Source organism: Phyllobates terribilis, unplaced genomic scaffold (genome assembly GCF_046119375.1).
Source record: "Phyllobates terribilis strain yellow unplaced genomic scaffold, ASM4611937v1 Scaffold_5__5_contigs__length_657084704, whole genome shotgun sequence".
In the NCBI taxonomy this organism is placed as follows: domain Eukaryota; kingdom Metazoa; phylum Chordata; class Amphibia; order Anura; family Dendrobatidae; genus Phyllobates; species Phyllobates terribilis.
Window position 1 is genome coordinate 158,850,016 of NW_027362765.1, and position 14,328 is coordinate 158,864,343.

Below are 14,328 nucleotides of genomic sequence, written 5' to 3' on the forward strand. Positions count from 1 at the left end.
CACCCTCTAATATCTAACAGGCTGGAGAAACTTGCACCTACTGCCACTCTATCTTCAGCTCCTTTGTGAGAAAATGTATTTGGGCAGCCACTCAGTCTACCAAATAAACTTCCTGAGAAGGAAATTGGGGGTGGCTTCGCTACTGGTACTGGGGGCAGTGCTAATACCATGGCGTCGTACCATAGTTTCCTGGAAATATTCCAGGCTGGTAGGAGGCAAGCAAATTCCCACAGAAAAGTACCAGCAGTAATGTTCAAGGACCCGCACTTGTAGAAGACGGAGACAACACCGGGAGAAATAGTGACAGCTGGAGACCGCATATGGACATGAGGCATGTGGTTGTGAAACGCTTCCGCCTCCACGAGCCTAAAAGGCCACATTTCAAATGAAAGCAGCTTTACAGGACTTCCTGTGAGAAATGACACACAGGATAGATAGGGTTTCCCTCTATGCCAGTCCTTTCACTGAGCTAAATACAATAGTCAGCATAAAAAGTTGTGGACTGGCTCTGAACCGTCCCTGGCCACATTCACCTGTCCAGTTGTTTGTGGTTAGGCGGTCCTTACCAGTAAGTGCATTGGGGAGGGCACGGGTAATGTTGTGGGACCCATGCTTGTGGAAGGCGAAGGCGATACCGGGAAAAATAGTGGCGGCTGGGGACCGAGTATGGACACCCGGCCGCAGCTGGCATGAGGTTGTGAAAAAATTCCACCTCCACAAGCTTAAAAGGCCATATTGCAAGTGCAAAAAGCTGCCCAGAAATCTGGCAGTTTAGTGTTTCAGCCTGTGGGTGGGTGGGTGGCTGGCTGCATACTTGCACTTGCATTCCAAGTAACAGAAAACTAAGCAGATGGTAGCCTCTATCATCATCATGGCCTCACCTCGGCACTATGAACTCTCCTGAAGCAGAAGCCAGGGCCCACCGGAGGAGTCTCCAGTTCTCTGGTGGGCCTGTCCAACCCTGCTGAAAAGCAGCCCTGGCTAAGAAAAGTGTGGGGGAAGGTTCCCGGACACTCTATGGCTGCTTTTTTAATGTGGATCGGCCATGCTTATGCATGTTATTTCTCAAACCGCATTACAGATCAGGCCATTGTCCAACTCAATATTCAAGAAATTGAATGCGCAAAGAAAGATGTGTGTGTCAAAGCACCACTGACAAGGGCGAGTTGATGTTGGATGGGCTGCCATTGCTTCTGCAACAAGCTGCATTACAGGACTTCCTGTGAGAAATGACATGCAGGGTAGATAGGGTTTCTCTCTGCCAGCCCTTTCACCGAGCTAAATACAACTGTCAGCAAAAAAAAGTTGTGGACTGGCTCCGTACCGTCCCTGGCCACATTCACCTGTCCACGTGTTTGTGGTTAGGCGGTCCTTCCCAGTAAGTGCACTGGGGAGGGCACGGGTAATGTTGTGGGACCCGTGCTTGTGGAAGGTGGAGGCGATACCGGGAAATATAGTGGCGGCTGTGGACCGAGTATAGACACCCGGCTGCCGCCGGCATGAGGTTGTGAAAAGCTTCCTCCTCCATGAGCCCAAAAGGCCACATTTCAAGTGCAAGCAGCTGTCAAAAATTTGGCAGTATAGTATTGCAGCCTGTGGGTGGGTGGCTGCCTGCATACTTGCGCTTGCATTCCAAGGAATGGGGTAGGGACAACTGAACGCTGCAGTGGGACAAGGACGTGGACGGCGATTGTTGCAAGTCTGCAACGACAGGTTCATGGCAGGAGGCATATTCGCATGCGCCAAGGATCACTTATGATGGGCACACTTTAAGGCAGTGACCTGGGAGTCAGAGATGCTTCCAAAGGTCTTCCCCATGCTGTTCCCATGACTTTTCAGCACTGTATGCATGTGTCTGATGATGTGTCACACACCACATGGCCAGATAAGGTTGTAAAATGTTAAAATGAAATTTCCTGGTGAATGCATTTGTCTTGGTTGAAAGCAACACAAAAGTGCAAAAACGCATCAAAAACGCTACGTGTGAACATAGCCCAAGGTGTGGAGGAGTATTTTTGTTTTTGGTTATTTATTTTGCCTTATATACTAGTCATTACTCTGGAAAGGATGTTCCTTAACATATTTCCCAGGAAAATTCATTTTGGTTTTGTTTTTGCATGTTTTATTGTGAGCCTGTAAAAGTGGCGTAATACTCTGACCACGTTGCTGACAGCAGTGATCTGGGGGTATTCCAATTTGCTCGACCCGAGCAACGAGTACCCAAGCATTTTAGTGCTCGCTCATCACTATACATGAATAATGAGTCACTGTACTTGATACATTCTATTTATGAAGCATGTATGCCGATTTTGACTGTCTGTTTTGGCCAAAGGGCGTAGTGCAATATTCTTTTGGGTCTGATGGGGCTCTATAGGTCTGGTGCACAATAATTCCCACTGCTTCTTATCCTTATCCCCAACATATAATGAACCCCCAGTATACTTTCTCAGGTACAGGATTACATCTATGATTACAATTACATGTGCTTTTTGTTTGCTTCCTTTGTGTTGTTTTTGCATATACTTACCTTTTAATGATAAATATTGAATAAAATGTATTTTTATATTTTCACTGATAATGCTGTTGTGTCCTCCGTACATTTATTTATTGCTTTGACAGCTTCAGGGCAGGTTTCACTACCCAGTGTGGAGTAGTGGCCCTCCCATTTTTGGCTTATGTACCCCATGGCTTTATTCGGTTGTTTAATCTATCGTGTGCCTGAGAGAAGTTGCAGCACATGGTCTATGGTTGCCCGGAATAACGGTTCCCCCAGGATTCCAAAGAATTCATGAAACCCGTCTTGCCCTATCTGAACCTAGCGGCGTGCGTGTAACATTTGGCAACTAACATCACATATATTAGTTTTGGAGCAAATGTACATCATGTTCTGAGGTTTCCCCAGACCCCAGAGCATAATAAACATATGTAAAAATAAATTTTAAAAAAATTACATTCACCCAGTCCTCACCTGTCCCGCTGCACAGCCCTGTTATGGTATTCCGGTTCAGTCTTCTTCTTCTCTCCATCCAACAGTGTAGTCTTGCTGGGCCATCTTCAGCATTTGCTTGTGCTCTGCATCTTTGATTTTTTCTGGTTCTTGGCATCTTCAACATTTTCTATGCTGACTAGGACCAGTCAGCACAGAGCAGCCAAAGGTGCTGGATGCCGGAAGATGTTGATGACGGCCCAATGTAGAAGAAAGGTGGGGGTCGGGTGATTATAATTTTTTATCCCTTTCTTTTGAACCCAGTTAAATGGTTCCTAGCCACAAATTTGCTTGATGTACAAAAGTTTGGACTGACAAAGGCATCAAAAATTATTTCCCACCTCAGTTACTCAATTCTCTTTCCAAACTTCTTCAGATTGTACTAATCTATAGAGTTCAGAGAACGATAAGTAAAATTGTTAAAAATAAGTTTGATTATACTCACTATTGCATCTCAAAACTTCAACACTGTCAATGACCTTTGGAATTTCAATGCCATTGTTGGACCTTTCATTAAATGTGAAAAAAAAACTATCAAGGTCTAAAATCAACAGTTTGCAAATGTAATGCTTCTAAACAGAGCTGTGAATTTTAGTGACACACACATATATGAAATGTATTTAAAAGCAATGATTTAAGGCAACTATTTTTTCTGCATTTTCATATGATAATCCTTTTGAAAAACACTAGAATATTTTTAACACAGAACAATTGATTACATTACATTGTAGATAACGTGTAAAATGTAGATAATCTACATAATCTACAGCAGGGATGTCAAACTCAAACACACAGAGGGCCAAAATTATAAACTTAGAGAAGGCCACGGGCCAACCAGTATAAGGTATAATCGACCCCACATAGTCCTCCATACAGAACAATGGGTCTCACATAGCCCTCCATGCAGAATAATAGACCCCATATAGTCCTCCATACAATATAATGGGTCCCTCATAGTCCTCCATACAAAACAATGGCCCCACACAAGTGTGGCGCTTCTGGTGTTGCTGGCCAAATATAACCACCCTGCTGGCCAGATTTGGTCCACGGGACAGAGTTTGACATGTATGATCTACAGTATAAAGAAAACATGATAATTGCTTACTGGTAATTTGATTTTCCAGAACCATTACAGCACCATACAGAGAGAGAGAGTTTCCGCCCCCAGGAACAGGAAACCTACCAAAATAAAAGGGGCTACACCTCTCTACCTCCCCAGTGTGTTTACAGAGAATAAGGCTATGTGCCCACGATGCAGAAATACTCAGGATTTTTTCCTAAGCGTTTATGCATCTCCCTGGCAGAAAAAAACGCTCGCGGATTGTACATGCGTTTTCCTGCCAGGGACATGCGGATGTGAAGCGTTCTTCACTTGCATTTCTGCATGCGGGTTGACAAGCGCTTTCCAAGCAATTTTAGCATCACTTGGAAAGTGCTTGTCAACTTGGTCACACTATATAAATCCATGCAAATGGCATGGATTTATATACTGTGACCGAAAGAATGGCAAAAAATAAAAATATAAATATATACTTACCTTCCGATGCCCCCCGCAGTCTTGATTCCCTCCATTCTCCCTTGCCGGCAGCCGTACACTGAAGGTCCTGCCGACGTCAGCATCGCGTGACTCGTCACATGACTATGACATCAGCACAGGTCCTTCAAACATTGCGAACTGCCGGCATGCGAGGAGGAGCGCATCGGGGGCCGCCAGAAGGTAAATATATATTTATTTTTATTTTATTCTTTTTTTTTCACAGTTTCTATGGTACCCGGGTCCGGAGGAGAGTCTCCTCTCCTCTAGACCTGGCTGCCATCCACACATTAGAACGCATGGAATGAGCATCTACATATACAGTGAGGCGTAATCCATGCGTTCTAATGCAAGTTAATGGTGGCGAAAACGCAGCACTTCCGCAAAATAATTGGTAGTGCTGCGTTTTTTTCCGCAATGATAATCCGCAGCGGAAATTTCCGCAGCATGTGCACAGCACATGCGGATTATCATTGGGGGACATTGCTGCCCTTCTACCATGCGTTTTTTTAAGCGTTTCTGCAGCGTTTTTGCCGCTGCGGAAACGGTTAAAAAACGCATTGTGGACAAACAGCCTTATGTGAAATCTAGAGCTTACTTTTGAGAGTAAAGCTGGATCTGGCCTCAATATCACTCTATCTTGTAAGATGTTTGTAAAAGGGGGATTGATCGAAAGAGCCTGTAACTCACTCACCCGCCTAGCAGAGGTTAGTGCTTAGTAGTTAGTAGTACTGTCTTTAGAGTAAGAACATTAATAGCAGTGGATGAGATAGGTTCAAAGGAAGCCTTTGTAAGGTCATTCAGAACTAAATTAAGGTCCTAGGGGGCTACCCTAGGATTGGCTATAGGTCTGGATGAAAAAGATGCTTTTATAAACCTATATATCCTTGGGTGATCAGCTATTTTATGATTGAATAGCGCCCCTACCTGCACCTTTAAGTAGCTAGTGGAGAAACGCATCTCTAGACCTTTTTGAAGGAATTCTAGTATTTCCGAAATGGGAACTAACTGACATTGGGGAGTCATGACCTGACCTGAAAATTTAAGAAATTTGTTCCATATATTTTCATATTTAAGGGAGGTGACTTTTTTTTCTGCTCAACAGGATAGTTGAAATAAAATTTTCGAGAAACCTCTGGCTGATAACAATCCCCTCTCAAGTTCCAGGCAGTTAGGAGTAATCTGGGAACCTGAGAATGGGTTGACAGACCTTGGGATAGTAGATCTGGATTGTCTGGTAGGATCCAGGGGTCTGAGACTGACATGACCCTTAGTCAAGTAAGCCAGGCCCTTTTCGGCCAGACGGGGGCAATCAGTATTACTCTGGCTTTGTCCTCGCATATCTTTTTTACTACTATGAGAATTAAGGGAAGGGGCGGGAAGGAATATGCCAGGCGAAACTCCCATTCTGTAGAAAAGTATCCACCCCGTCTGGCGACTCTCTTGGATTTAGAGAATATAATTTTTCTACCTGATAGTTTTCTCAGGTCGCGGATAAATCTATTTCCGGAAGGCCCCAAGCCGAGCAAATGTGATCGAAGACTATTCTGCTTAGAGCCCATTCTCCCTGATTGAGTGAATGGCAACTTAAATAATCGGCGATGATATTTTCTGACCCTTTTAAGTGGCGGCTTGAAAGCGATAGAAGATTTTGCTCCGCTATGGAGAATATTTTCTCTACCTCCAACATTAATGGGTCTGACCTGGTTCCTCCTTGGTGATTTAAATAAGCCACTGCTGTGCTGTTGTCTGATAGAATTACTGCGTCTTTCCCTATACAGTATCCTAAGGTTACACAAAAAGACACCAGGGATATAGCCACATGTATTTAGGGGTTTTCATCAAAGACCAGTTGGTCAGTATAAAATACCCATCATATCAAAATTGTGTGCTATATGGACAAATATAAATGGCAGACCATTCGGTTAAAACACACAGCAACCAAGAGAATCACCGAACGTAGGGTCCAATTATCAACATGATATATATGGATGTATAAAAAACCTTTATTAAGAAATTGGTTACAGAAACATACCAAGCACAAGAGTGCCCAATATTCAGTTAAATCACAAAAATCAAAAGATTAGTGCATCAATTGCAGAATCAAGACAATAAATATATAAAAGGCCGCCGACACATACAGGATATTCTAACCTATATTGACACCATAAATGAAAAGGCCAAATACCATAAACAGATGCACACTGAATGGTGTGTGAAAACCACTGGTCACACTAAGCAGTCTATTGTGGTGCTATATAGTAATAATAAATACTAGTAGAATTATGCCAAAAGGTGCATAGACCAAGCAGACGATAGGTGGAAATAAAGAAAATAAGAAACATCAGTTATGGGGCCCCCTCATCAGAGGGAAGGAGAAGCATCATGTTTGTTTGTAAAGATTCTTAACAAGAATAAGGTTAGAAGGACTGGTGTACCTGGTGAGCGGTCCTGGAACTGAAAGCGGAGCACACCCCGACGCGCGTTTCAGACACGTGGTCCTTCGTCAGGGGGTGGAGTTCCATAGAACCGGAAGAGTTAAAAAGGGGTGTTTGGCCAATCGAATGCGGGGGACAGAAGTACGTGGCTGAAAATCCAAACACATAAAGCCGGAAATACCGCAAGATGAGGTCGGAAGGGGAGGATGTTAAAGTTAATATACTTACCAATGCAAGATGATCGGGCCAGCTAATCGCGCATGCGCCATCAGGAGGGGCCGGAAACCACGGACATCCGCGTCATGTGACAGGAGACGTCAGAAGGACCCGAGTCACCTGACACATAGAGACACGGAGCTCCGTGCTCCGGATATCCCGGGCTCCGTGTCTCTATGTGTCAGGTGACTCGGGTCCTTCTGACGTCTCCTGTCACATGACGCGGATGTCCGTGGTTTCCGGCCCCTCCTGACGGCGCATGTGCGATTAGCTGGCCTGATCATCTTGCATCGGTAAGTATATTAACTTTAACATCCTCCCCCTCCGACCTCATCTTGCGGTATTTCCGGCTTTACGTGTTTGGATGTTCAGCCACGTACTTCTGTCCCCCGCATCCGATTGGCCAAACACCCTTTTTAACTCTTCCGGTTCTATGGAACTCCACCCCCTGACGGAGGACCACGTGTCCGAAACGCGCGTCGGGGTGTGCTCCGCTTTCAGTTCCAGGACCGCTCACCAGGTACACCAGTCCTTCTAACCTTATTCTTGTTAAGAATCTTTACAAACAAACATGATGCTTCTCCTTCCCTCTCATGAGGGGGCCCCATAACTGATGTTTCTTATTTTCTTTATTTCCACCTATCGTCTGTTTGGTCTATGCACCTTTTGGCATAATTCTACTAGTATTTATTATTACTATATAGCACCACAATAGACTGCTTAGTGTGACCAGTGGTTTTCACACACCATTCAGTGTGCATCTGTTTATGGTATTTGGCCTTTTCATTTATGGTGTCAATATAGGTTAGAATATCCTGTATGTGTCGGCGGCCTTTTATATATTTATTGTCTTGATTCTGCAATTGATGCACTAATCTTTTGATTTTTGTGATTTAACTGAATATTGGGCACTCTTGTGCTTGGTATGTTTCTGTAACCAATTTCTTAATAAAGGTTTTTTATACATCCATATATATCATGTTGATAATAGTATCCTAAGGTTGCCTGTAGTGCTTTCCTGACTGCGGTTGGCTCCTTTAGGTTTGAAGAACCGTTTTTTAACTTGGAATCCCATGGACCCTGAAAACAACCTCCTCCTAGGTGGGCACCCCAACCTATCTGGCTTGCGCCCTTGGTGATTACGACTGGACTTTATACCGTCCATGGAACCCCTCTGAAGGAGTTTTCTGAATTTGCCCACCAATTTAGAGGGTTTAGTGTTTTTGCAGACAGCTGAAATTTGTAATCCAGGTGATCTTCTACTGTGGTCTGTATTTCCAGAATTTCCCACTGCAATCTTGTTGTGTGGAACTGGGCCCAATGTATTGCTGGAATTGTGGCTATCAGGGATCCTAGTAAGGACATGGCTTCTCTTATTGAGACTGTATGTTTGTCCTGAATATTTACGATTTTTTGTTTGATTTTTTGAATCTTCTCTTGTGGGAGGAAACAACACTGATGAATAGCATCCAGGTTGATGCCCAAAAAAGTTTGAAGTTGAATGGGCATGTGTCTTGATTTTTCTTCGTTTACTATCCAAACCAACCTTGTTAGGATGGACAAAACTTGTTTGACTGCTACAGTACAGGCTTTTTCTGAATCCCCGACTATTAAAAAATTGTCTAGGTATGGCACTATTAAAATGTCTTTTTTTCTTCTATAGGATGTAATTTCTGCCACTACCTTGGTAAAAAATCTGGGCGCTAGTGACACCCCAAATAGCAGGCACTGATATTGTAGATGCAAAAGGTTGCCTTGCAATTCTACTGCCACCCTGAGATATTATTGGTGGTTTGAGTGGATTAGGATGTGATAGTACGCATCCTTTAAAGGGAATCTGTCACCCCCTGGGCGATATCAGACCTCCACTATGGGCATACAGGGTATAGAAAAGTAAATCTATACATACCTGTTTGGCCCATAGTAGAGGTTTGATTGCAGAGAAATCTGTTTTTATAAACTCCGTTTTGCATAGGCTTGGCGTCGAAAGAAGTCAAGAAATCCCCGCCTAACTGTTTATCATTCCCCAAAATCCCCGCCTATGTGATTAATTACCATATTACCCCCCTCCCCTGCACTTTACTGGCCCCTGTGCTGTGCACTGCGCTCCCTGACTTCCCAGGCATACTCAAAGCGCCACTCATACAGAGCGTGCTTTGCTTCCTCCCGGCCCCGAATCTGTGCCCTGAGCCGCAGGGTTCTATTGCGCAGGCGCCGGGGAGTCATTGTCACTTCCCGGTGCCTGTGCAATAGAATCCTGCAGCGCAGTGCACAGAGAGACGGGCCGGGATGAAGCAAAACGTGCTCTATGTGAGAGTGGCGCTTTGCGCGTGCCCGGCTAGTGAGGGACAGCAGTGCACGTCACAGGGCCCTGTGACTTGCAGGGGGAGGGGGTGGTATGATAAATACACACATAGGTGTTGATTTAGGGGAATAAAAAAAAATTAGGTGGGGATTTCTTGGCGTTCCCCGGACACCGAGCCTGTGCAAAACGAAGTTTATAAAAACAGATTTCTCTACTATGGGCCATACAGGTATGTATAGATTTACTTTTCTATAACCTGTATGCCCATAGTAGAGGTCTGATATCGCCTAGGGGGTGACAGATTCCCTTTAGATCTATCACTGCCATGAAGCAGAAGAGGTACAGAAGCTTCACTGTCGATCTCAAAGTCTCCATCTTGAATTTTCTGTCTTTATATATACATTCAAGGCTTTTATTTATTTTTATTTTTTTGTTGAAACCATCGTTTTTTTTTTTGTTTTGTTTTTTTTTAGAAATAGATTGCTGTAAAACCCTTTTCCTTTTTCCAGCTCTGGCACAGTGACTGACACGCGTTTGTCTAGTAACTTTATAATTTCCGTTTCTAATGCCATCTGCTTTGCTTTGCCTACCTGGGTCTCTATCATCTGAAGCGGGGGAATGGAAAAAAAAACTACTTTTAAGCCTCTGGAAAGAGTATCCACTACCCATTGGGTAGCGGGCAGCGAAGCCCACTGATGATAAACTGGTAAACTGGCGTCATTGGTGTTTAGGCCCCCCTTTGTAGGTGGCGCCCTTATTACACAGGAATCCCTTGTACTGACCCTTGTCTCTTCTCCAGGCTTGACCCCCTCTTCCACTATCCTCTCTCTGGCTTCTTCTTCTTCCCCTGGTTGTTGACCCTCAAAAGGATTTTTTATATCTTTGAGAGGAAGGGGAAAAATTTCTTTTTTTTATCGGCAGCTTTCTCTAATATGTCGTCAAGGACAGTCCCAAGCAAATAGTCACCTTGGCAAGGAATGGCACATAATTTCATTTTGGATTGGAAATCGACTGACCAATTCTTAAGTCAAAGGGCTCTACATGCCGAGTTTGAGAGACCACAGACCCGGGCTGCAAACCTAACGCTGTCTACTGAAGCATCAGCCAGGAAGTCAGCTGCTTTCTGTATAGTGGGGAGTTCTTCCAGGAGTTGTCCTCTAGGACATTTATTCCATATTTGGGACTCCAGTTCTTGCAGGCACTTCACTAGAGACCTGGCAGTACATGTGGCTGTGATGCTGGGCTTAAAGGAACCAGCTGCTGCCTCCCATGTGCCCCTGAGGAATGTGTCAGCCTTCTTATCTAAAGCATCCTTTAGAGAACCTAGATCCTCAAAAGGAAGGGCTACTGCTTTAGAAACTCTGGCAATAGCCACGTCAATTTTCAGGGATTTTTCCCAAACATTTGTCAACTCATCTTCAAAAGGATACTTCTGTTTAAGTGTGTTTGGGATTGACACCTTTTTAACTGTTTTTTTTGTGGACTGGGAGTACCCAATGTTTGCGCTCTTCCAGGTTACTGAACATGGAATCCTGCACAAATCTATGTTCCCTCGGGGTCTCTACACCCATAGTAGACCTAATGATTTTTAGTTGTTTTGTCGTTTCTTCCACTGGGAAGCATGGTTGGCCATATTCCCCATCAGATGAAGATGGTTCTGAGCTATCAGTCAGCTAATTCTCCCGATTATTCCTTTTCCTACTCTAAGCTAATGTCTGAGGGTATATGCTGTATGCCTGAGGAGATGGACGGGGATTCCTGCATTACTGACATGCAAAGAGAAGCAAATACGGCACCACCTCTGTTCCAATTAGATTCACCTCTTAGACTATATGCTCCCAGATCAACGTTGGTGCATTACCAAGTGAGTAAACATGAGTCTTGAAGAAAAGAATAAAGGTAACACTCACCGATATATCTGAAGAGATCCTTTATTATCACCAGTAAAGCATGCTGGCCAGTGGCTTGGGATAGTGACCCCGAAGGGTGTGCGGGGGAGTGAGACTGAGGACGACAGCCGTTTCGCTGCCTTCCGGCGCTTCAACGGGTGCCAGGTGAGTGCTACCTTTATTCTTTTCTTCAAGACTTCCTGCATTACTGTTTTCTCTATACAGGCCCGGCAAAGCTTTTTAGTATATGATTTTGGTAAAGCGTCCTAACATAAGGCCCATTCTTTAATTTTTGTCTTAGTCATCGTTTTCCTGGGTCTATCCTAAAATAGGTAATGACACCAGTTAGTATGTTTGTTTGCAGGAGAAGCACTCACCCTATCCTAGGGCCCCAGAACTACCGCCCCAGGAGAAGGTTTCGGCTCATCTCCTTCCGGTACGTTTGGATTCTCCATCTTGAAAGGAATACTTTTGGCACCAGTGAAAAATGAAATCCACTTCTCCAAAGGGACACCAAACCAGAGCAGAAGCACACTCAGCAATGTTGTGCCAATCACACATCACATGCTCAGGGACCCAGACCATGTGGCACTTATATTTAGTGTGGGAGGAACTAGGGCTGCATGGGGGGTGTCTCTTTTTTTTTAATTACTGCTGCGACCTCCGCAATGCCAGGTGTATCGGCACTCTCCGAATCCGGAAGCAGACTGCCCTACAGCCCCTGCCGACGTCATATCCGGCATCACTATGCCCCGGAAGTGACCCCGGCACCGCGCATGCGGCGTATAACAAACCGGCGCCACCTTTTTTATACACTTCTGTGCTCTGTGCTCCCCTCAGCACCAGCCTCCAAATCTGAAGATGGCCTGCCGACGTCCTGCGCTCCAGTTGGAGCGATCCTTTCAAGAAGAGCACCCCCACATCTTGGTAAGGCCCTCCGGCACTAGGAGAAATCTCCTCAGGTATTGTTCCTCTGTAGGTATCCTCTTCCAGGAACAAGAAACCACACTGGGGAGGTAGAGAGGTGCCACCCCTTTTATTTTGGTAGGTTTCCTGTTCCTGGGGCAGATACTCTCTCTCTCTCTCTGTACGGTGCTGTCATGGTGAAGGGTAAACAGAGTTAAAGTGTTTGATTCAGCTGCAGCTGAATGGAAATTGGAAATTGTTTAAAACTGCCAAGATAATCAATGGATATCCTGGGTCTTACAGAGTGGAAGAGGTTCTCTTCTATCTGGCAAATAGATGGAGGTCCGGTATAAGGCACAACTTTGTATTATTTTCTAATGCATTATTGGACATCAGAACATTGATTTACTAACCCAGACAACCCCTTTGAAAATCATAGGATTCCATTGCCTATCATCTATTATTTTTAGTACTGTGATAAGCAATATACAGTACATAAACTCTATTTGTGCATAGTGACCAAGTAGATAACAACATTACCTTTTAGGTAAAGAAATCCATATAATTGTACCAATAGGACTTAGATAAAAACTCTGTGCAACTAGTATTCTCAATAGTCCTTCGACATTGATAAGATTTATTGATTTCGATCAACTGGTTATGAATAGGGATGGGCGAACCTGTACGGTAAAATTCGGAGTCCGTACCGAACACCTAGTGTCAGTGCACGGACCACGAATACGGACTTCTCCAGCAAGTCCGTCTCACTGTTCTGGTTCGGCAGTACGAACAAAGCTTGCCAATCAACAAGCGCAGCCAATCAATAAGCTTTCCTGTGTGGGCACTTTCGTCTCAATCACAGCCATGTCAAGTATTGGCACGGCTTTGAATTGCGGTCACACTGTTTAAAAAGAAAAAAAGACAAATGGTCTTATCTATTATTGAAACTAGTGCAGGTAAATCTGACAGTTGCGGGCTGCAACCCTTAACTGTCAACTTTATATTTTCTGGTTATTAAAATAATAGAGGGGTCCCACGCCGTTTTTTATATATATTTTTTTAAATATTTAACCCCTTTACCCCCGAGGGTGGTTTGCACGTTAATGACCAGGCCATTTTTTACAATTCTGACCACTGCCACTTTATGAGGTAATTACTCTGGAACGCTTCAACGGATCCCGCTGATTCTGAGAATGTTTTTTCATGACATATTGTACTTCATGATAGTGGTAAAATTTATTCGATATCACTTGCGTTTATTTGTGAAAAATTCAGAAATTTGGCGAAAATTTAGCAATTTTCAAAATTTTAATTTTTATGCCCTTAAATCAGAGCGATATTTTGCACAAAATAGTTAATAAATAACATTTCCCATATGTCTACTTTACATCAGCACAATTTTGGAACCAAAATTTTTTTTTAGTAGGGAGCTATAAGGGTTAAACGTTGACCAGCGATTTCTCATTTTTACAACAAAATTTACAAAACCATTTTTTTAGAGACCACATCACATTTGACGTGACTTTGAGGGGCCTTTATGACAGAAAATACCGAAAAGTAACACCATTCAAAAAACTACACCCCTTAAGGTGCTCAAAACCACATTCAAGAAGTTTATTAACCCCTCAGTTGCTTCACAGGAATTTTTGGAATGTGGAAGAAAAAAATGAACATTTAACTTTTAAATTTTAACTTGAACCCCCAGGTGCTTCACAGAAGTTTATAACATTGAGCCGTAAAAATAAAATTTTCACATTTTTCCAACAAAAATGTTTTTCAGCCCATAATTTTGCATTTTCACAATGGTAACAGGAGAAATTGCACCATGAAATTTGTTGTGCAATTTCTCCTGAGTAAGCCAATACACCATTTGTGGGGGAAAACCACTGTTTGGGCGCACGGCAGGGTTCGGAAGGGAAGGAGTGCAATTTGACTTTTTGAATGTAAAATTTGCTTGAATAATTAGCGGACGCCATGTTGCGTTTGGGAGCCCCTGATGTGCCTAAACAGTGGAAACCCGCCACAAGTGACCCTATTTTGGAAACTAGACCCCT

The 14,328-nt window shown here is 43.7% G+C and overlaps 1 protein-coding gene across 4 annotated transcripts in view; it reads right to left on the bottom strand.

The window, feature by feature from the left end:
• The window catches only part of LOC141272501 (NXPE family member 1-like), a 254,134-nt gene that overhangs the window by 16,214 nt on the left and 223,592 nt on the right, over positions 1-14,328 (bottom strand). For all 4 annotated transcript variants that reach the window (XM_073683301.1, XM_073683299.1, XM_073683300.1 and 1 more), the window contains one exon: positions 3,432-3,493. In XM_073683301.1, the coding sequence (XP_073539402.1) occupies positions 3,432-3,493 (62 nt within the window). The remainder of the gene's footprint in view (positions 1-3,431; positions 3,494-14,328) is intronic.